The following is a 21,217-nucleotide window of genomic DNA, read 5'->3' on the forward strand; positions in this document are numbered from 1 at the left end:
TTGTCATATTACAGATCAGCGCTGCACATATGCTGCAAGTTCAGCTCAAGTCCTAACTCATGAACCTCTGTGGAAGCTAAGCCAGAGAACAGAGAGTTTGCCCAGGTTTTCTGTCTTCTGTCTCACATTGCTACTCATTCCAGGGGTTAAAATTCATTCTGGTCAGGAACGCAAATGAAGAAACTAAAGGTAAATTATTCCTGTTTCTTTCTTTCTCCAGCGATTTCTGGAGATCTATAAACTCGATGCAAAATTTTATATTTTCCGGGTGTGAGAAACAGAAGTACCTTCACAGAATTTGCTCGAGACAAAAATTGAGAACAAAGAACTTTATTATACTATTACAACAATGCAAAGTTGGGTGCTTCCCCTTACCCTGGGAATACACACAGATACTGAGGCTGACCCAACTTTTATACATTTCATTTCAGTACAGAGATTCCTTCCCCGTAACATTCTTCTGCCTCCTGGATTGGTTTAGCATTAGGTCATTCTGCCCACGTGGATTCTAATTTCTTATCAGTTTTTGTGCCTTCCTGCAAACTTGTTAGCCAGGAAATATCATGTCTTTGTTCTTTACTCATTAATCAATCCCCAAGACTTGCTAAAGCTATCTACTTGCTATCCTGTTTTGAAGATCCTTATTTTATTATACTTTTATAACCCTTCCTCCCATTCCAGCATCCCTTCACCCTGATTTAACCCATAATACTTCATTTCTAATGAGCACTTGCTTGACTCCTCACATTCCAGTATCCCTTACACAGGTATTATACATCTTTATGCAGGAGTGCTCAACTGCCAATCTTCCTCTCCCACTGCAAAATAACAGGCCAGGTGAAGATGCAAACCCATGGTGTCTGGACAAGGCTGAGGAGGATCAGCAACTTCTGTGGATTCTTCAACACCATCCAGGCCATCTGAAGGTCCGCCCCGAAAAGCCGTCAGCAGAGTTTAGAAACTCACCGCCAATGACTCTGCCACGGATTATTAAAAAGTTGGCTGCATTTCATTCATCTGTTCAGCTCAATCGACTGAAGAAAGTCTGTCGTAATTGCTTCCGGTTTTTATCACAACAACTTCCGGGTTGGCGGGCATCATGGCGGCGTCCATCTGTGTCCATCTGGAATTCAGGTGTGTTTTCCAATATAAAGTTCGCAGCTTCCCTCTATCAGCTGGAGAACGTGAGTGGGTTGGGGTTTTCCCGTGGTTTCAGGCGTCTTGCTGGCTGGGTTTGAGGACGATGCTTTCGATCTAATGTACTGGTTAGTGGATGCCAGGGCCTGGGATCGCTCGCCTGGTCCTTCAGGGAGGGTTAAGCAGACCGTTATGCAAAGTAATGCCAGCTTTTCGGGCTGTTTTAATGCGAAGTAAAATTGGGGTTGGTCCCATGGTGGCATTTGGTATTGGAAGTGAATACTTAGCAACCCAAACACCAGGTTCCTCGCCACATCCCAGTAGAGTGTATCAATGCTCAATTAATCCTTGATCCTAACCCTGTATGATTTTAATTTCCTTTCATTGTCTTATTGTGTCAGCCCTGCTCCAATTTGCACTATCGTCTGCCTTGAGATTTTAAGTTCAAATCCCCTTAAACATTTGAGCAAAAGCAGAGTTGATCTCCATTGCTGAACTGGGGGAGAGTTTCACTGTAAGAATTAAAGAGGCAAGATGTTGGGGTCAAGTCCATTCAACAGGTCATGCAGCATTCAGAGCAAGTCAAGAGTAACCAATGTTTCAGCATTACACTTCACTGTTACAGCTGCTTTCTTTCAAAATAATTAGCCAACAGAAGCCCCAAACTTGCCTTCCAGGTTGATGATGGTACTTTGGCACAAAAAAATGTATAGTTATCCCTGGTGTTCAAGTTAATGTATTCCAACTCCAGCATAGGTACAAAATTTTACTTGGCCATTTTAAAATCGATTTTGGGAGTTTGTTTGCCACATTTTCTATATCTCAGCAATGATTACGTGCCAATTTTATTTCAACCAATTGTAAATAGATTTTCAATGCCCTGGAAGAGAGATAAAAGTAAATTTAAAAATGAAAGTCTAATTTTAAAATGGTACTAATGTAAAAAGAAAAAAAATATCAACTTTCAGGATGCCCTGAAACATTTTAAAGTGAATTATATACTCTTGAAATGCAGTAACTTTTTATATAGGACAGCCAGGTTGCAAAGTCAATATCTTAATTAACAATGAATCAATTTTTTTGAAGTTGATCAAGTAACTGAGAATTTGATTGACTTCTCTCCTATAGTTCAAAATTGTGGCAATGGATCTTTTAGTCCACTCATGAGAGCATTCCGTTCCCAGTGTGAAAATTCAGCCAAAAGATAGCAGCCTGGCATTGTGGGGTTCACTTTGGACTGTGCTATTAGATGTTCATGCTGAAGTCTCTGAAGGAGGTCTTGAATACACAACTTTTTTCCAGAAATGAACCATGATTAATGTTGTTTGAAGGAATTGGAAAACTGTTCTCTATCAGTGGTGCTATATCATCACTATCCATTTTACATGCATGATATTGCATACAGTCAAACTATTTAATGAGGCTTGCTACAGGAGAAACTAAGATTACCAATTGATATGACAATACAGTGGTTTCCCCACCCCCCCGATCTGCGGTTTTGGTTTCTGAGGTTTTAGTTGCCTGCAGTTAGCTATGGTCTGAAAATAAACAATTTATGAGTTTTAAATCGCGTGCTGTTCTGAGTAGCATGATGAAATCTCACACCATCCCATCTGGGACGTGAATCGTCCCTTTGTCCAGTGTATCCAAGCTGAATATGCTACCTGCCCATTAGTAACTTAGTAGCCATCTCGGTTTTCAAATCGACTGTCGCGATATCATAGTGCTTGTGTTCGAGTAACTTTCTTTAATATTGTTATAATTCTTCTTCTATTTTATTATTAGTTACTGTTATTAATCTCTTATTGTGCCTAACTTATAAATTAAATTTTGTCATAGGTATATATGTATAGTATATATAGTGTTCAGTACTATCTGCAGTTTCAAGCATCCACTAGGAGTCTTGAAACATATCCCCCATGGATAAGGGGGGACCACTGTACTGTTTCTCCCCCTTCTCCTGTATTATATGCTTCTATACCTAATGGATTTTGCTTTCAACAGCATCATACAAATGAATGATTGTTGATGTAGCCAATTTGTTGAATTGTGAATAGTAAAGGGGAGAATCAAATCAAAGAACATATGAATTTAAGCAAAAAGCCATACAGCAATTTATCTAAACCAACTTGGATGTAAACAAACCACTGTGTTGGAACACTTCTGTAAAGGTTCATTCAATAAAATTTAACGAGCATGCATTCCTTAATTTCCATTCCTCTTGGTTCCATAGCATCTACTATTCCTTTCCTATTGTATACATTTTGGGTAATGTCATCTCGTGAAAATAGAATACAGTTTTTTTCAACCTATTTTTCGGTTAGCTTTGATACTTGGATAAATTGAACAGCCACTGTTTTATTATTTAAGTGCCAGTGATCACCACCACACTTCATTTTATATTCGATTGGAATCAGACACTGGAATTCCATTTTGAAAAGAGCAGAATGTGTATGAAATGTTGATAATTTGGGCTGTTGTTCCATTGCTAGATCTGTCTGCACTGTACCCCAGCTTTTCAGTGCTGCAAATCTTTGTTTGGTGACAAATCTCCCTGATTCCTTTTTTGGCAGTGCTGCCTTATTGAATAAGAGAGAAATTCAGAAAGTGAGGCTTGAAGAACCAGGTAGGTTAAAAAAAAATGTGTGTATAACATAATTGTAGTTCATGATGGCAGTAGTGTGGCGTCTTTCTAAGATCAACCTCAGGAAGGCCCGCAAAGCTCTTTCTATACATCAATGGAGTATCCTTTCATGACTGAATCTTGCGCATAGGTGTATCTAGGGTATGGCAACTAGGGAACATACCCTGGGCACAACTTGCGGGGGGACACCACTGTCCACACCTTGCCCGCCCAATATCTGAGTTCGCCTGCCCAATATCTGAGCCCTGAGTTGGGCTAGCCCAAAACAGATTCCATCCCACTTACTTGAGTGCCCTGGAGCGCTGCTCCAAGTGGCATCTCATCTGGCCGCTTTGGGGCTTTTCTGGCATGCAAGTGGCACCTGGTGGGGGGTCAATGAGGGATCAGTGGGAAAAATGACTGTCTTCCGTACTCATAATCCCCCACGTAGCTGGAACCACTCTGCCTGTTCCAGTTCCAGTCCCAGCCAGGGAAATGCCAAGTGGTTCCAGCTGCTGGAGGATTATCGATAGGGAAGATGGCCATTTTGCCAATTGATCCAGCATTGAGCCTCTGGTGTCAATTCAGGTGGCCCTGGATGCTGAAGCGGCCTGTTGAGGTGCTGGAGGCCAGAGCGGCCTAGTGAAGTGCCAGAGGCTGGGCAGCCAGAGGGGCAGGCTATCGGCGGGTGGCTGGCAGGCTGTCACAGCCCATCCTGGCTGGATGCTGGTGGCTCTGCTGGCCACTCCTGATTGCCCCTCTGGCTGCCAGCTGATGGTACTTGATTGGCTGCTCATATCATGCATCTGGCAGCACAGTTGATGTGTTGCAGATTTTTTTGTGTGGTCTTTTGAACGGTGGTGGAGGGAGAAAACACAATGTCAGTGCTTGCAGGCCCTAACAACCCACAGAATTAGCGTTCGTGAGCAAGCAGGGGAAACCACAACTGTGCACACTCAAGCATGGCTACCAAACTATCTCCGTAACCAAGTCGGTCAAGAGTGATGCCACAGACATAGAGGGATACAGGAAGAGAGTGAGCTTATGGTTAGCAATAAATACATAATCAAAAAAAATTAGCTTTAACAATACTGAGTCGACTCTGTATTCTAACAGATAACATTAAATACCTGTTGATTATTGATTTGAAATGATCATTCAAATTGTCAACATTCACCCACGTCTGTGGAAAATTCCAGTCTCTTTCCATCCAGATATAGGATGAAGTGTGGCGGTGACTGGTGGCAGTTATAAAAAATAGAAACGGAAACTGTTAAGTTTAACCAAGAATCTAAACTAATTGAAAGAAAATGAATTTTGGTTTGGAAACTCTTTCTCCAAAATATTGGTACAACTAGTTTCAACTGAGTGTCTCAGAAATAATACTGTTGAATAAAGATAGGAGGAGTTTGGAACAAAAGTAGATCAATGGGGTTTGGATTCAAATTTGCCATGAATTGAATAGTAGAACAAGTTGGAGGATGATGGGACTGAAACAGAAAATGTCATTTAGGCACACGATGAAAAGTTGGAACATTGACAACATTGGCTGGTGGTGCAGAGGTTATAGTCACAAGGTTCTATAATGTTGGAGTTGAACAGGCCAGGGGTGGGGGGGGGGGGGGGTGGTGGAGTGTAGGGAGTCATGACATCTTATTGAGATCTTTCTCTTCCCAAGAAGGATTGCTTGATCTGATAATGGGTGTTCACTTTGTCTCCCAATACTGACAATTCTGTTTCCTTAAGAACACTGTAAAATAGCTCTGGTTTTTCCAGACATTACTTTCATTTAAATCATTAATTTATTTTCTGATTAATTGTAGAGGTGGTGCTGAGCTGCTGTTCAATGGGGTGAAGGAGCAACTCATCACATTGCCAAGCCAGTCAACGCCATGTGAGTGTCACATTCCATTCATTTTCATTGAATTCCCTTTATAACAGGTGTTAGAACTGCTACCTTGCAGTTCCAGCAAACCCAATTTAAATTCTGGTTTTTAGTGCTGACTTTGTGGAGTTTGCATGCTCTCCCTGTCATTGCATGTATTTCCTTGTCAGATCTTAATTCCTTCTGAAAGTGCCCTAGTGTCTTAGGGGTAAAATATGGGGAGAGTTGATGGGTAAAGGGGGAGAACAAAATAGGATCGGTGTACATGGCTGTGTCAGTGATTTCATGACTGAAAACAAAGGGCTCCATTCTCTTTTTTTTTAAAAAAAAAACCCTCTAACATTAATAGTTTTGCATAGATTTAAACCTATCCCGTGGGTAGGCTGGTATAGTAAATAAAATATTGTATTGTTGGGTGCATTTCTTCCAAACGCTTGGGGAAATCGTGTTACATTGATGCTGCCCATTCTGTCAATAAAGCTCAAAGTTGCTGATTTATAATAATGCAATATCAACATTACTTCTGCAAACATCTTTCGGGAATAATTGTACTCATGTTAATCCAAGATTTTTCCCCTGTTTTCGGGAGTTTTGGTTACCACACCTTGAACTACTGCCATAATTGCCTTGCGAGCTCTCCACTGGCCACCGTGACAGAGGTGGACCAAAGAAGAGGTACAAGGACTGCCTAAAGAAATCTCTTGGTGCCTGCCCCCTTGACCACCGCCAGTGGGCTGATCTCGCCTCAAACCGTGCATCTTGGCGCCTCACAGTTCGGTGAGCAGCAACCTCCTTTGAAGAAGACCGCAGAGCCCACCTCACTGACAAAAGACAAAGGAGGAAAGACCCAACCCCAACCTACCAATTTTCCCCTGCAACCGTGTCTGCCTGTCCCGCATCGGACTTGTCAGCCACAAACGAGCTTGCAGCTGACGTGGACATTTACCCCCTCCATAAATCTTCGTCCTCGAAGCCAAGCCAAAGAAAAGAAAGAAGAATTGCCTTATTATTGCTTCTCTGTGGCTGCTGCTTTGGGAATTAAACTCTCAGCTGTTCTGCTGTGTTAGATTGGTGAAGTTATGGAAGGCAATGTAGTCATTCAGGAATTAACTTGGGAATTGGAACTGTAGTTTGTACTTCACTAGGCAAAGCAAGATCAGTGAATTGGAGGAGAGATATTAGTTATGCAATCTGGAGGTAGTGTTTGAAACTAATTTATTTTAGGCTCTTATTTTATGTTTCTTTAGCGCACACTACAAAGTGGAAAATAATTTAAGGAGAGTGGTCTGTAGTGGTGAGCAAACATTGAACAAGTCCCAAATTGAGTAAAATGGTAGTATCCTTTAATGAGCTTGTTACAGGAAGATAATGGGACATCACGATGTAGGGAGAGTATTGCAGACAGAAGAGTCTGCTAATGCTGGAATCTAAAGCAAAAAAAAACCACAAATATCTCGAGGAACTCGGCAGGTCAGACAGCATCCATGGAGGGAAGTGGACAGGAAATGAATGTGGAGGATCCTGAAGCAGGGTTTAGACTTGAAATTTCAGCTATACATTTCTCATCATAGATTCTTCACCACCTGCCGAGTTCCTCCAGCAGTCTGCTTTTTGCAAGGTGAGAATTTGACACTTTGTCACAGTATTTCTTCAGGTTCTTTTATGTTACCGTTCATTTACAGTTTTCTCCTTTTAGCCATGGTTCAGTGGGCAGCCCACTTGGCTCTGACTCAGAATTGCAAAAAGATCTTGTCTTTCAGAGAAGGTATTAAACTAAGACGTGGTCATCTCTCGCCTCCCACTGCTGTGCCAGCTCACAAAAAACAAACAAAATGTTAGAAAGGCTCAGCAAGTCAGGCAGGAAAGAGAAACCGAGTTAGCAAATCAGGTCAATGACCCTTTGTTTGAATTCTGACTCTATTGATAAAGAGCCTTTACCTGAACCATTAACTCTGTTTCTCTTTTCGCAGATGCTGTATGACCTGTGTGTTTCTAGCATTTTCGTCTATTTATTTGCTGTTTCCTGTATATGCTATGCTTTTTTATAAAATTTTCATCTCTTGAAATATTCAGTGGCACTATTTTAAAGACAGCTCTCAGTGATCATTCTTTCCTCACCAGCACCTCTGAAGCCATCGTATCCTACTTCATAGCTGTTTAATGCAACTTGCTGCATTCAAATTAGCTGCCTTACTTTGGATTACTGACCATACTTCCAATAGATTTTATTGATTGCAACAAACTTTAGGATGTGTCATGGCCATTTAACATATAAAGTGTCTCAAACTGTCTTGGACGCTCTCTCGCATACTCAATAATCTTGAAGTGCCTGAGCATTTGCTGTGAAACAATTTCCAAATTGGGGTGTAATTAGTGTCAGATCTTTCTTGCTCCATGTTTCAAATTAAATCAAGGTTCAAAAGTACAGTTTCCAGCACAAATCAGTGGCAGATTAACTCTCGCTGTTGTTTCCTCAAGCACTTTACTGCATGTTATCGGGTTTAATTAGTGAATTTTCAAAATTTTCCATAGTAGTATTTGAACTCCCACCCTCTGCCTGTCTGATCCACAATACCATTGTACCCAATGCATATGAAATGTTTAGAGCAGTTAATCTGCATGTGCAGTGCCATAAGCTCCTGAAGCTTGAACTTGCACTTGTGTAACTGTTGCCCCAGTGGAGTGTAATGATTTGCCACTCCAAGATAACCTTTGACATTCTCCCCTGCACCCCCCCCCCCCCCCCCATGATATGCAGGTTGCATTCATCTTTGCACTTTAAAGTGGTGAATGGGTATCTTGTGATCCCATTTTTGAAGTATTTTGAAATGTGACGTGGTCTTTCAGTGTATTTAATTGCTCTTAATTCCAAACCAAATTCAAAAATAGTCTTGTGGGAGGCAGAAGTTTATCACCCTTCTCCCCCAGCTTATCAAACTTCTCCCCTTGCCCCTATTGCCCCACCTCCCTATTTCAAAATCATTTTGGTGCTCTACCTTCTTGCAATAGTTATTATGGCTGGTGCCTAACACTTTCACTGCCTTTTTCTTTTATCCACTAACCATTCTATGTAGATATCCCTCCCCCTTCCCTGGGTCAGGTAAAATATGGGCCAGTGGCTGTTCCAGTGCTAGGCAGCTGGGGTATTGTTCCAATAATGTTGCTTTGAACTGTGACAAATTGCCTGCTGAGGACTTCTCACTATTGTCGCTGGAAGGGAAAACAGGGGACAGAAAGGATTCTCTGCCTCACCACAGCTTTCCATGGGCCAGGAATGTCAAAGTATTAAATTGAAACACTTTCGCAGAGATCCAGGGGGAATGGAAAATGCCATTACTTTCCAAATAAGTGAGACCACCAAAAGCTGCTCTGGAAGGTTAGATCACAGCTTTCCCCTACATGATTCAACAGGGTTAGCAGGTGACCATGGAGCTGCCATGATTGATTCCCAATTGATGTCCCTTGCAGTCAAATTCTGCACAGCCTGAAGAATGCACACTTTGAATAAGGTGCCCAAACAGCAGGCCACAAGGCCAGAATTCAGCAAAGGAGACACCAGTTTGAGGAATTGGTGGAGAAGACTCTGCCTTTAAATATAAAGAGAAGCAAATAAGTTGAAAAAAGAATGTCAAGAATTTAGATTGTTAACAGCCAATCACATGTTCTCCATACACATTAAATGTGTATGGTTTTTTGAGATACATCAAGGATTGCAATAACAATTGTCATTTCTATAACAATGACATTCAGGGAAAATTTTGCAGAAGCATATTTTAAAGTCAAGGAAGAAACATTTAGGACAGGTGACAAAAATGTAAACCAAAATTTTAAGAAATGTAAAGAGAAGTGAAGTGTTTTTGCATTGATAGAAAGTAGCATAACTCCATTGGGTCCTCAAGTATTTGTTTCTATTTGTTTTAACCAAAATTTACAAAACACAGCTTTTAAACTAATTAGTTTGTGCTCTTGTATCAGACTGAAGTTCTTAAGTGGAAGTTAACTTGACTAAGTTATTAATACTTATTTTTGATGAATTCTGGGGTCCTCCCATTAATATACATATAAATTATACATTATAACATGGCTGAATGGTCACCAACAACAACCTTGCACTCTTTTTCAATATTTTAATGGATTTTATCTAATAGTGCTTACATACATAAAGAATGATGCATAAAACTAATAGAAACTGTAATAGAACAGACAAGCACAATATGTTAGAGAAAAAAATTCCTATGCAACAATATTATTCATAGATTAATTGAAAAAATAAATAAATAAATAAATAATCTAAGCCCCAAACCATTCTTAAGTTGTATGGAAATATAAAAAAACTGCCAGTAGAATTAAAAAGAAACACATAATCACAAGAATTACTAAAAATCTGATTAAGATTCCCATGAAAATAATTCAAAAAGAGAACCCCCAAAGATTGGGAGAGTTCACTTTCGAGCCACTTATGGAACATCTTATTTTCTCCAAGGTTAAATATGACATCACATATAACCATTGGTTATGAGTGGGTGGGACAGCATCTTTCCATCTGATCAAAATAACGTCACCAAAACCAAGGAGCTGATTGTTGACTTCAGGAAGGGAAAGCCAGAGGTGATCATTGGGGATTAGAGGTGGAGAGGGTGAGCAAATTTAAGTTCTTGGAAGTCACTATCTCAGAGGACCTTTCCTGGACCCACCACACTAATGACATGGTGAAGAAACCACCATCAGTGCCTCTACTTCCTCGGGAGTTTGTGAAGGTTTGGTATGACACCAGAAACCCTGCAAATTACTCCAGATGTGTGGTGGAAAGTGTGCTGACCGACTTCATCACTGTCTGGTATGAGGATACCAATACCCCTGAGCTTAAAGTTCTGCAAAAGGTAGTGGACACAGCCTAGGACATTACAGGCAAAACTCTCCTCACTACCTAGAGTATCTACTGGAAACCCTGCCATTGGAAAGCAGTGGCAATCATCTAGAATCCACAGCACCCAGCACAGGCTATGTTCTCGCTGCTGCCATCAGGAAAGAGGTCTAGGTGCCACAAAACTCACAGGAACAGCTGCTTCCCCCTCCACCATCAGACTCCTCAATGACAAACTCAATTAGAGACTCATTTAAGGTCTCTTGTGAACTTTATTGATTTTTAAAAATTTTCTGTATTACACAGTCAGTTTGTTTACATTTGTTATCTGTTTAATTGTTTACGTGTATACACTTGTACAATATTTTTTTGCACTACCAATTAGTAGTCATTCTACCTCATTGGCAGAAAAAGAATCTCTGTGTTAAGTGATGTCATGTATGTACTCTGACAATAAATCTGAAATTACAAAGGATGCCTTGCTTTTTATTACTTAAATGGTTAAAACATTAGATTAGAATTATTATTACCTCTCTCATAAAAGAGGTTTTTTTAAAAAGAAAAATTGCTCTCCAATTTCTGGAATTAAATTTAGGGATGGAATTTCCGTGTTGGAGTGATAGTTTTCAAATAAGGCAAAACGCTTTATTTTGCATGAACTTCTCTTACCTCTCAACTGAGACCTATCAATCAGATTGTCTGATCTCCACCTTATTATTATAATTAGGTCTCTGCAGAACACCAGTTGTCTTCTGTCGTTCCCATGTTGCACTTCAAAATGCAGGTGATCTTCTTTAAAAGTTCAATGCCTTCAGAAATCCATTGAACCTTTAAAGAAGATCACCTGAATTTAGAAACCCATTGAACCAGTGACCTGGAAAATTGTGGACGTAAATGCTCCACCTATTTAAGGTAACCAATTTCAATAAAATTACTGATTTTTGTTTGGTAACATTTGCCCTCTAGACCCTTTATTACAGGGTAGCCCAACATCTTTGCAGAGTTCATTACTTGATGCTAAGTGGAAAATGATACAATGTGACCAATGTGGTCAGAACGGGATCAAAATTTCTGGTTAAATGTGAAGCTAATGATTGGTTCATATCAATTCAGTGTAGGGTTACTTTTTATTGGCTAAGTTCTGTAAAGCAGCCCATTGGGATTGAAACAGGAGCTTTGCTGTCCAAAAGAGTGCTTGAGGACGGGTGAGAAATGAGGGAAGGGATTTTGGCATTGATGGCAGAATCCACTGTAATTCAGAGCAGCTGCCCGGTTGGAGAAGGTCTGTGACTCCAGCTGTTTTGTAAATTAGTTTCAAATATTGATTTATCTTGCCTTCAAAATATACAGTTTGTGTATCGTGAACTGACTGGTTCAACCTGCATCTTCCTTCTTTCTGTTCCCAAACCATAATAACATTGTCCTTCCCTACAGAATTGCATGAAATGTGGGTGTGAGTTATGATATTTATTGCAGACTGGATATGTGTTCAATATTATTCGTTATGAGGAACTACTCTGAAAAGATATCATGGCATAAAAAGATAATAGCTGAAACAAGGTTTTAGATATTGCCAATGGTTTTATTTCTCTACTTTGGTGCCTTTGAGCAGAGTCAATTCATCAGGATCCAAAAGACCAGCAAGAACCACTGAACTATCTTTTTGTTGTTTTCCTACCTTGGACAAGCGATAGAATGTTACAGAATCACCGAATGGTACAACACAAATGAAGATGATTCAGTTGATTGTGCCTGTGTTTGAAATACATTCATTTTCCTATTTCTGATCTGCTTCCCCATAGTAAAGCAAAGGTAAAGGTTATCTGCTCAACATTCCATCACCATCTCTACAAGGTTGTTCTTTACAAATTGGCTGTTGTGCCTAATGGATTTTTTTCTTTGGCTTGGCTTCGCGGACGAAGATTTATGGAGGGGGTAAAAAGTCCACGTCAGCTGCAGGCTCGTTTGTGGCTGACCAGTCCGATGCGGGACAGGCAGACACGATTGCAGCGGTTGCAAGGGAAAATTGGTTGGTTGGGGTTGGGTGTTGGGTTTTTCCTCCTTTGCCTTTTGTCAGTGAGGTGGGCTCTGCGGTCTTCTTCAAAGGAGGCTGCTGCCCGCCAAACTGTGAGGCGCCAAGATGCACGGTTTGAGGCGTTATCAGCCCACTGGCGGTGGTCAATGTGGCAGGCACCAAGAGATTTCTTTAGGCAGTCCTTGTACCTTTTCTTTGGTGCACCTCTGTCACGGTGGCCAGTGGAGAGCTCGCCATATAATACGATCTTGGGAAGGCGATGGTCCTCCATTCTGGAGACGTGACCCATCCAGCGCAGCTGGATCTTCAGCAGCGTGGACTCGATGCTGTCGACCTCTGCCATCTCGAGTACCTCGACGTTAGGGGTGTGAGCGCTCCAATGGATGTTGAGGATGGAGCGGAGACAACGCTGGTGGAAGCGTTCTAGGAGCCGTAGGTGGTGCCATTAAAAGACAGAAATAATTTATATGCATCTCTTCTCCACTTTCTGTATTTTTTTTCCTGTGGAAAATCTCCCTTTATTGGGAGAAACTATGTTTACTGGTTCACCCTTGTGTATTCTGTTAGTTCAGAAAAATACAGAATGACTTCCAACACGTTCATCAATATTTCTCTTTCATAAAACTAGGTTGACACTGCCTGATCCAATTATTATTTCACCAATGCCCTGTTACCACTCCTTCAATGTTAAATTCCAGCATTTTCCTTTTCAACTGTTTCAAGACTGATTCTTAATGAAGGCTTCCAACCTGAAATGTTGACAAGTCTTTTTCTCCCACTGCTACTGAATCCACAGAGTTCCTCCAGCAGATTGTTGTTTATACTGTTAAACAAGAAAATTTGCAGATGCTGGGGTTAGGAACTCAGCAGGTTATAGCCCAGTCAATCTTGCCACTTACTTTTGCAATAAAAAAAATGTGCACTTTGTTAGCTGCAAGTAGCTCTGGAGATTCTTGAGGATGTGAAACGTGGATCCTTTGCCTGTCCATATTCAGTCCCAGGTGGCCTTTCTCATCTGCCCCTCATTCTGTCTGTGGCACAACTGTCTCCTATCATGCCCTTATTTGAGACACCCGCAGCATGTTTTATTTTTTTTTAATTTCTGGAAACTGCTGCCCTTTTTGATGTTTGCTATGGCATTTGCTTTCACCATCCTTTCCCACAGAGGGCTCTAGATCACAATGCCCTGTTGAGTTTAAAACAAACATCCATTGCATTGGTCACTCGTGTTCTTTTGCTATCACTTTCAATCTGTGTGCTCCATTTGCTAACCCTTCTGCAGTTGAAAACAGCTTCTCATTATTTTTCTTTTTAAAATTGCCATGATTTTGAAATCTCTCAACCTTGCCTTGTAAGATTAACCCCATCATCTTCTCAGTCTCTCCATGCAAGTAGAAGCATTGTGGTTAAGATTTTATTCGGTTTACTTTTCTCCTGCCCATTTAATTTCTCTAAATCCAGTATGTACACTGTTTTAAAAGTTCTGTCCCTTTCAGCTAAAACGGGCCAGTCGTGACCTGTTGAGGATAGTGAGGTGTGGGAGATGCTCTTGTGTTTAAAATTCCGTTCACACGCTGCACATTACCAGCTGGTCATTTTGTGTAGGTTTGAAGAGTCTTGTTTACTGAACTCTGAGCAAAGTTTAAATGCCCTGTGCCTCTGTGCAAATCACATTTTAAAAAGGCAAGTTTCTGCCTAATTAAACAATGAGCAGTGACTCTGTGCAACATCTGTGAAAATCCATCTTCTGCCTCATTCTTTACAAAAACCGAGTCTTTGTTATGGGCTATTCACTTGTAAATGTAGCCACTGATCCTGCAGCTTAGCCTCTATTGGGGGTGGGGGCGGGATGAAGGAGAGAAAGATGAGGGTGGCGGCAGGATGGAGGAGAGAAAGATGAGGGTTGCTACACATTTGGATGGTCGTATCAGGTTAAGCACTGTCCTGCTGCATTTTTCATATCTGGCTCTTGAAATCTGGGGTAAATATGTCAAATTTGCTGAAGCTTTCTGCCAAATCTTTTAAAGATATTTGTGCAGTGTTTTTCACCTAGATGGTGCATTTGAGAGTCAGTGAAGTATATTTTTCCCACAAAGTGTCATTACTATTGTAATGCAGGTGAAAGTTATAGCCAACCCAGCATGTCGCTCAAGCACTGGTGAGATAAATGGGCATTTAATCAGGTTTATTTACTAGGTTTCCCTCATAGTTCTGGGACCCCTGTCAAGTGTGTGAATCTTGAGTCTGAAGTATCAAAGAACTGAAGCTGCTCTTTTTACCAACTTCATATCATGGTGCTTCCATCTTGCCTGACTCCTGGTGATCTCGTCAATTGCCAAAATGGCATTTTATAGTTTCCCTCTTTATAAAGCTGCAGGTTAAAAAAAGTGAGCTTGTCTTACTCAATCATTTTTCATAGCCTTGGAACATCTGGCTATGCTTTGTGTCCAGTATAATTTTTAAACACAATAACTTGTGTTCCCATGTTAAAATGAGGACCTGCCAGACAAGCAATTTTAATGAAATGGAAAGATAACTCCACCTACCTAACCACAATGGTTACATGATGTTATGTCCTATTTAAGTTTGGAGAAAATTAGATACAACATTAAAGATAGAAAGTTTCAATTTGACAAGATGTGGGGCCCATTCATGAACTTTTATCATAATTGGAAGATTAAAGAAGTCTGGAGGCTCCAGAGATTCTGTCTAGTGTCTGAAGGTGGCTATTTGATCCATATCTTCACAATTTTTACAAGGTAACCTTGATTAGAGGGAGGGGTTAGATTAGATTTAGTTTTAGATTATCTTTTTTCCTTTGGTTTCTTTTTATCTTTTAGATTAACTTGTTAATTATGGATTTAAATATGGTTTGGGTTGTCATAGATCACAATAACTAAATAAGACAGAATTTACCCTTTGTTTAGATAAAGGGATTGTTTAATTTAGTCTTATTTATTTTCTATCCAGTACTATATTGGAATATATTATGAGAAAGAGATAGAGGGTAAATTACCGTATTGATAGAATTTGTTTTAGAAATATTGTTAAATAAACAAATATGAATAGGTTTTTGATTTACATTTATGTTAAATATACACTCGTGTGTGTAATTTGTTGTTTGTTATATTAGAAGACTGTGTGTTGAATTTATATGTTAGATTCAATGAAAATATTTTGGAAAGAAAGAAAATGTGGACCAGTTGGGTCAGATGACTTCTTCCCATGTTATAATTTTACCATAAATCTAGGTAGACCATGGCTTTAACCTTTGAGATATAGGTCTGCTTCATTGTCTGGATATCAACAATGCCCAAATGACCAGAGAAAACTGCAGGAGGCCAAAAAAAAGTCTGCTGTGATATTGCAGTGATGTTGGGGGCAGTTCTTTCTGTTTTATTCAGACAGGCTTGCCTCTGCCACTGTCCTACAGGTCAACTGATTTAGACCAATGATATAATTTGATCAGTTTAGTGTGTTTCCCTGAGAAATCCTTTTAATGGGAGGCGTGTGTGAAAGAGAGAGAATCCTAATTGCTAAGCTTAAGGCTTCTCGCAAATGTTTGTCAAAGGAACATGTTAACTTCTTGTATCTATTATAGCAATGCCCCATATTCATATACTGGTGCACTCCGATTCTTGTTTCAGTTTTGACAAATATATACATACTTGTAAAAAAGCAGAAGCAATTGTTCAAGAAACACAAAGTCCTCACAAAATTGGAGCTGCTTTGACATAGGAGCCAGTATGTCTATAACCTCTGACTTGGCTCATCAACCGCACATTTATAATAGATGACAGCAAGCTGGGGTTTGCCTTGCAGTCAGAAGAACAATTATAATCTTGTCTTACCCAATGTTTATTTATCAGCAGTTCAACTTTGCATTCATAATAAGGCGCCACTTTACCAGAGGAGCAGAACACTGCATTGTGTACAACAGGTTATTTTGAAATTGCCTTATTTAATCACAGGTAACACCATGGTGACCAATGAATATTAGTGCAGTTGCAGGAGTGTGATGGTGAAACAGTAACCTGTGCTTATCTCTTTCCTTTTTTTTTGTTTCAGTTGCTCTATCTCCCACACACCAATTTTAACATGTGGATCCCTAGAATTCTTCTACTTTGTTTTATTGCAGATATTTGCCTTGGCCATCTGTTAATGTCTTTCATGTAAATGCATCTTTGTTCCATGTAAAGATGAAATAATAATGGATAATACAAAAAATGCTCTACAGATCTGGCAACATCTGTGGGGAGAGAAACAGAATTAGTATTTCAGAACGCTGCCCTTTGTAACTCACACTTCCAACATGTCTTTTTTCTCTGTACTGTATTTCACCTTCGTTTATACCTCCTCCAGACAGATTAATCATAGTTAATAAAGCCTTGCCATCTTCTCTCAGCTAACATCCATCTATTGTCATCAATTTTCTTAGTCTCTGCCATGTCACAGATTTTCCTTGTTCTCTATCCTTTCCCTTGTCTGCAACTGGTTCTTTTATACTGTTCATTAATGTAGTGTTCCAGTGTTACTGTATTGCATTCACAAAACTTGGTCTTGTGTGTTTCAGCCTCCTGTTCATAAACCTACATATTAAGTTTTCCTTCAGTGGTAATAATGAGGTATGCTATCTTTGCATACACCGTGCACATAGAAGGGAGAGCAATATTAATTGTGTTGGTGGGGTGCAGAAAATGGTTAAGTTGTATTTCTTTTACAGAAGCTTTTAACTTGCTGTCTAGAATGAAAAATCAAACTCTGAAATGCAGTAAAATGGTTCTGGGTGAAAATATTAAAAAGGACCAAAGTCGCTGAGTTCTGCTGTTTACTGTAAGGAATGGAGAAGAGAACTGTGACTAATAAAGCAGAGGAGAGCACTGTGGATTTTGCATGTTGAATTATACTGGTCAAATTGAAATCTTGTGAAGAACTAAGACGAGTGAGTGTTAAACCTGAGGGTAATGAAAATAAAAATTGAAAAGAACATTGTAAGGGAATGAGTTACTTTGCAAGATGAGTCTAAATTCAGAGTTTTTTGTAATATCTCCTCCAGTGAATCAGATGGATATCCACTGTTGCTTTATCCAAAGACCTTTAAAGTTGACCTGGGCTTTTATCAAGCTTGGCATAATTCAGAATTTCCAAAGCAGTAGCACAATGTTTTGGGGTAACGGAGGATTATTGACACCTTGATACCGTACTTTAAGACAAAGAAGATTGTTCCTTCAGAAGAGGGTGGAGTGTGAATTGTTAGGAAGAAACATGAGGCTCAGTTTTTGATTCTGAAGATTGAAAAGAGCTTTTGCAGATAATGTAACTCAGTCATTTGAAATTAAATTATTTTCTTAAAAGGAGTGTCAAAAGTTCGATTTAATTATTCAATAATAATTGTTTTCTGTCATCTGAGCTGTAGTGCTGGGTTTTATTGGCTGGGAGCAGGATGTGGATTCTTGTATTGAGATTAGTTTGAATTTTTATATTGAGGAGGGGTGAACAAGGAACAAAGAGGTGCCATTATCCTACATTTGCATGAAAACAAAGACTTCAAGTGCTCGTGTGCCAGGCGTACTGGCTTGCGCGCGCTGCCATTGTTTCTAGCAGGAAAATACCATCTGGGGGCTCTTGCTCTACAGACCAATTTATTTGGCAACATGTTCTGGGTGTGACAGCAACTATCTCATCCCCAGCCACATTGTGCTTTGTGGTTCAATGTAACTGAATTCTCTTAAAGGTAAACTGTCTTCACAGCAGACTTGCTGGGAAATGTGTTTTATTGTGCCTGATTGTAACAAAACAATTGAATCACATGAAATGGAGCATTGCACCACCATAAAGCTTAGAGACAAAACTTTGGTGTTATTTTTGTTTGGCAATGCTATTTTTTTCAAAGGTAGTGCCCCTTTTGGGGACACAGTAGATTGCTGTATTTCAAAAATAGTATTTAAAAATATTAGCATTGAATTGGTTCATGGTTTAAGAATGTCACTGCGGTCTGCTGGTGGTAAATCTCCCAGACACTTCTGTCCATGTAATATCATTACATATTTTTGTTTGTTTAAAGGATATTGAAGATTTTTTTTGAGTGCAGGTTATGGGTGGGAATGCAGGCGAGGTTGTTCGAGGCAAAATATGATGAACTATTTTTTTTCTCTCCCACCCCCTCAACATCCCAATGCTCCTTTCACTCTTCACAGTAGCAAAGTAATCTGGTAGCTCTATGGACAAAATAGGAAGTAAGCTAAGTTTTTAATCTGAGAATAATTTAGTTTCCAGTAGAAGCCACACATTCCGTTTTCATCGATGTTAATACACGAAAGTGCTGAATAAACTCAGCAGATCCCGCAGGCAAAGGTCTGTAACCAATGTTTCAGGCCTGAGCTCTTTGTTAAGGTGTTCAGTTTTCTTTGAACAGTTTTGACTGAAGGAGAAGCCTGTTCTCCTCCTGAAAATGATGCATTAATGTAGATATGAATATGCTCACTACCTCAACTTTTTTTTTTATTTGGCTATTTAACTGATTCAAGAAAATTGATGTGCATGAGGAATTGCCAGCTTATTTCCTTCCACCTGAATGGGATGGAATTATTTTTATGTTTGAATCTGAGGGGTGGAGAGAATTTAGCATGCCATTGAAATATTTCAATCGATAGTGTACAATGAGTTACATAAACTTTCTATGTCTGAAATAGGGTGTTGGAGCCCAATGAGTCTGTGCCAATCTTTATGCTCCCCTTGAGCTTCTTCTCCACTCAGAACATCTAACCCTTTCTGCACCTACTCTTTAGTGGGTGAGTTTCCCTTTAAATAATCCTCTTTAGAGGCCTTTGTAAGTTGAATCTTTTGATTTATGCCTTTCATGGTTCCATCGTCTTTCAAATTTTATTTTTGGACTGGTGCATTTGGCAAGCTGATGGCTAAAACATTTCACTGTCACTTGTATAGTCATAAGTACCCACTGTTTTTTGTACAACTGGTACTGAACAACTGGGTTGAACTTACATTGCTTGTGTTGCCAGTGACTGACTAGATGGCCCAAATTTATTAATCAATGGACTTCTCCTGTCATCTTCTCATTCTGCTAATAGCACTGACAGTCTTACAGATCACTAATTGCAATGCATGAACTTGCAGCGACAAATGTAGAAAGAAGCATTTAAAGAACACTTGTATTTTAGTGAAGTATTCAGCGGTGCTTCGGACTAAATTTGACAACAAATCACCCAAGATAGTAGGACATTACCAGAAGTGGTGACTTTGAGAAGCATTTGAAATCCCTATATTGCCACCTCTTTCCTGATCCTGTCACTACCTGGAAATCGTCAGGCAGCTTTTCCAACATCCACTGGGGGTTGGTAATATTCGATTTGTCAGTTCCATTCATTTCATCTTCATGCAACCTACCAAGTATCCAGAACTCCAGAGAATGGTTTCAGAATAAAGGGTCATCCATTTAAGAAAGAGTTGAGAAGGAATTGTTCTCTCAGAAGACTGTGATGCTTGGGAATTCTCTTTCATTGGAGAGCCATAAAGACAGATTCATTGTCCATCTCTGGCTTGAATATGTTCAGATGTTTAAATGACAGGGAGCCCAGAGGTTAGGAAAGAGATGAAGATGAATCATTCGTGGTCTGATTTAAATGGTGATGCAGGTTCAAGGAGCTGATTCGCTTCCTGCTTCAATTTCTTAAGTTCTAATGTTCTTGTGTACTCACACAGGGCTCTCTTAGAGCAGGAGCCTATACAGTTAGGAATCACTGAGATTGGTTGTAACAGCTTTTAGAAAAATATAATTCTCAGGATCTGGTCATCAGTGAGTATGTCGCTGTTCCTTAATTGCCCTTGAAGGTGGGATATGAGACGAGTACTATGATTGTTTATAGCATGGTAAAGGTACAGCCACAACTGTTTAGTGAGGAGTTCAGGTTTCAAACAACAACTATGAAGAAGCAGTAATATGTATGATAGACAGGATTTGGAGGTGATGTTGTTCCCGTGAACAACCAACTCTCACAGAACACATTGCATCCAAAGAAATTCCGCCAAGGGTAGTAAAGTGTGAATTGCCCCTTGTGTTCATTATCCAGTGATCCCTTGCTGGAAAATGATTTGACTTGCTTGTGATGCCTTGTATGCAACAAAGAAAAAAGAAGAGCGATCAAAGACATTGCCTCTTTAGCATTGCTTCTTTATGTTAACCTTTTGGGAAAAATATATAAGCAACTTTGCCTTTTACCCTTTTTACTGTGTTTCAGACTAATCTGTGTGGTGTCAGTGTAAGGAGTTTATGGTAAGCTTCTCCATCCTCCACCCCCACTGCTCCACAGGACAATGACCCACTCCTCTCTATTCCCTGACAGCAATAAATGGGCAACTTTTCCATAGTGACTGCACCACAAAAGGTGATGCAGGACCGGAATGCAATGGGGTCATGAGTCTGAAACCACAGGACAGTTCTGATGACCAGACCTTATAAATGACTCCTCTTTTGTATAAAAAGAAGCTACCAAGAGTGCTTTTGCTTTGTGAAGGCAAGGTGGAATGATTGGAAGTTTGGGTTAAGGGGAGGAGGGGGAATTCTTCGCTGTGTGTGCTTGCTGTTCAAAACTGGATGGAACTAGTGTGCATACCTCCTAGAGAGGCCCTGGCAACAACCTATTGCTGTGCTGCTAC

At 39.9% G+C, this 21,217-nt stretch overlaps 1 protein-coding gene across 1 annotated transcript in view; it reads left to right on the forward strand.

Annotated features, from left to right (window-relative positions):
• Window positions 1–1,075: 1,075 nt before the first annotated feature.
• Window positions 1,076–21,217, forward strand: part of LOC138736334 (procollagen galactosyltransferase 2-like) — a 156,331-nt gene continuing 136,189 nt past the window's right edge. The window contains exons 1-2 of the mRNA XM_069885688.1: window positions 1,076–1,134; window positions 5,584–5,654. Of these exons, the coding sequence (XP_069741789.1) occupies window positions 1,100–1,134; window positions 5,584–5,654 (106 nt within the window). The 5' untranslated portion in view covers window positions 1,076–1,099. The remainder of the gene's footprint in view (window positions 1,135–5,583; window positions 5,655–21,217) is intronic.

The sequence above is a fragment of the Narcine bancroftii genome, chromosome 1, assembly GCF_036971445.1.
Source record: "Narcine bancroftii isolate sNarBan1 chromosome 1, sNarBan1.hap1, whole genome shotgun sequence".
Taxonomy (NCBI): domain Eukaryota; kingdom Metazoa; phylum Chordata; class Chondrichthyes; order Torpediniformes; family Narcinidae; genus Narcine; species Narcine bancroftii.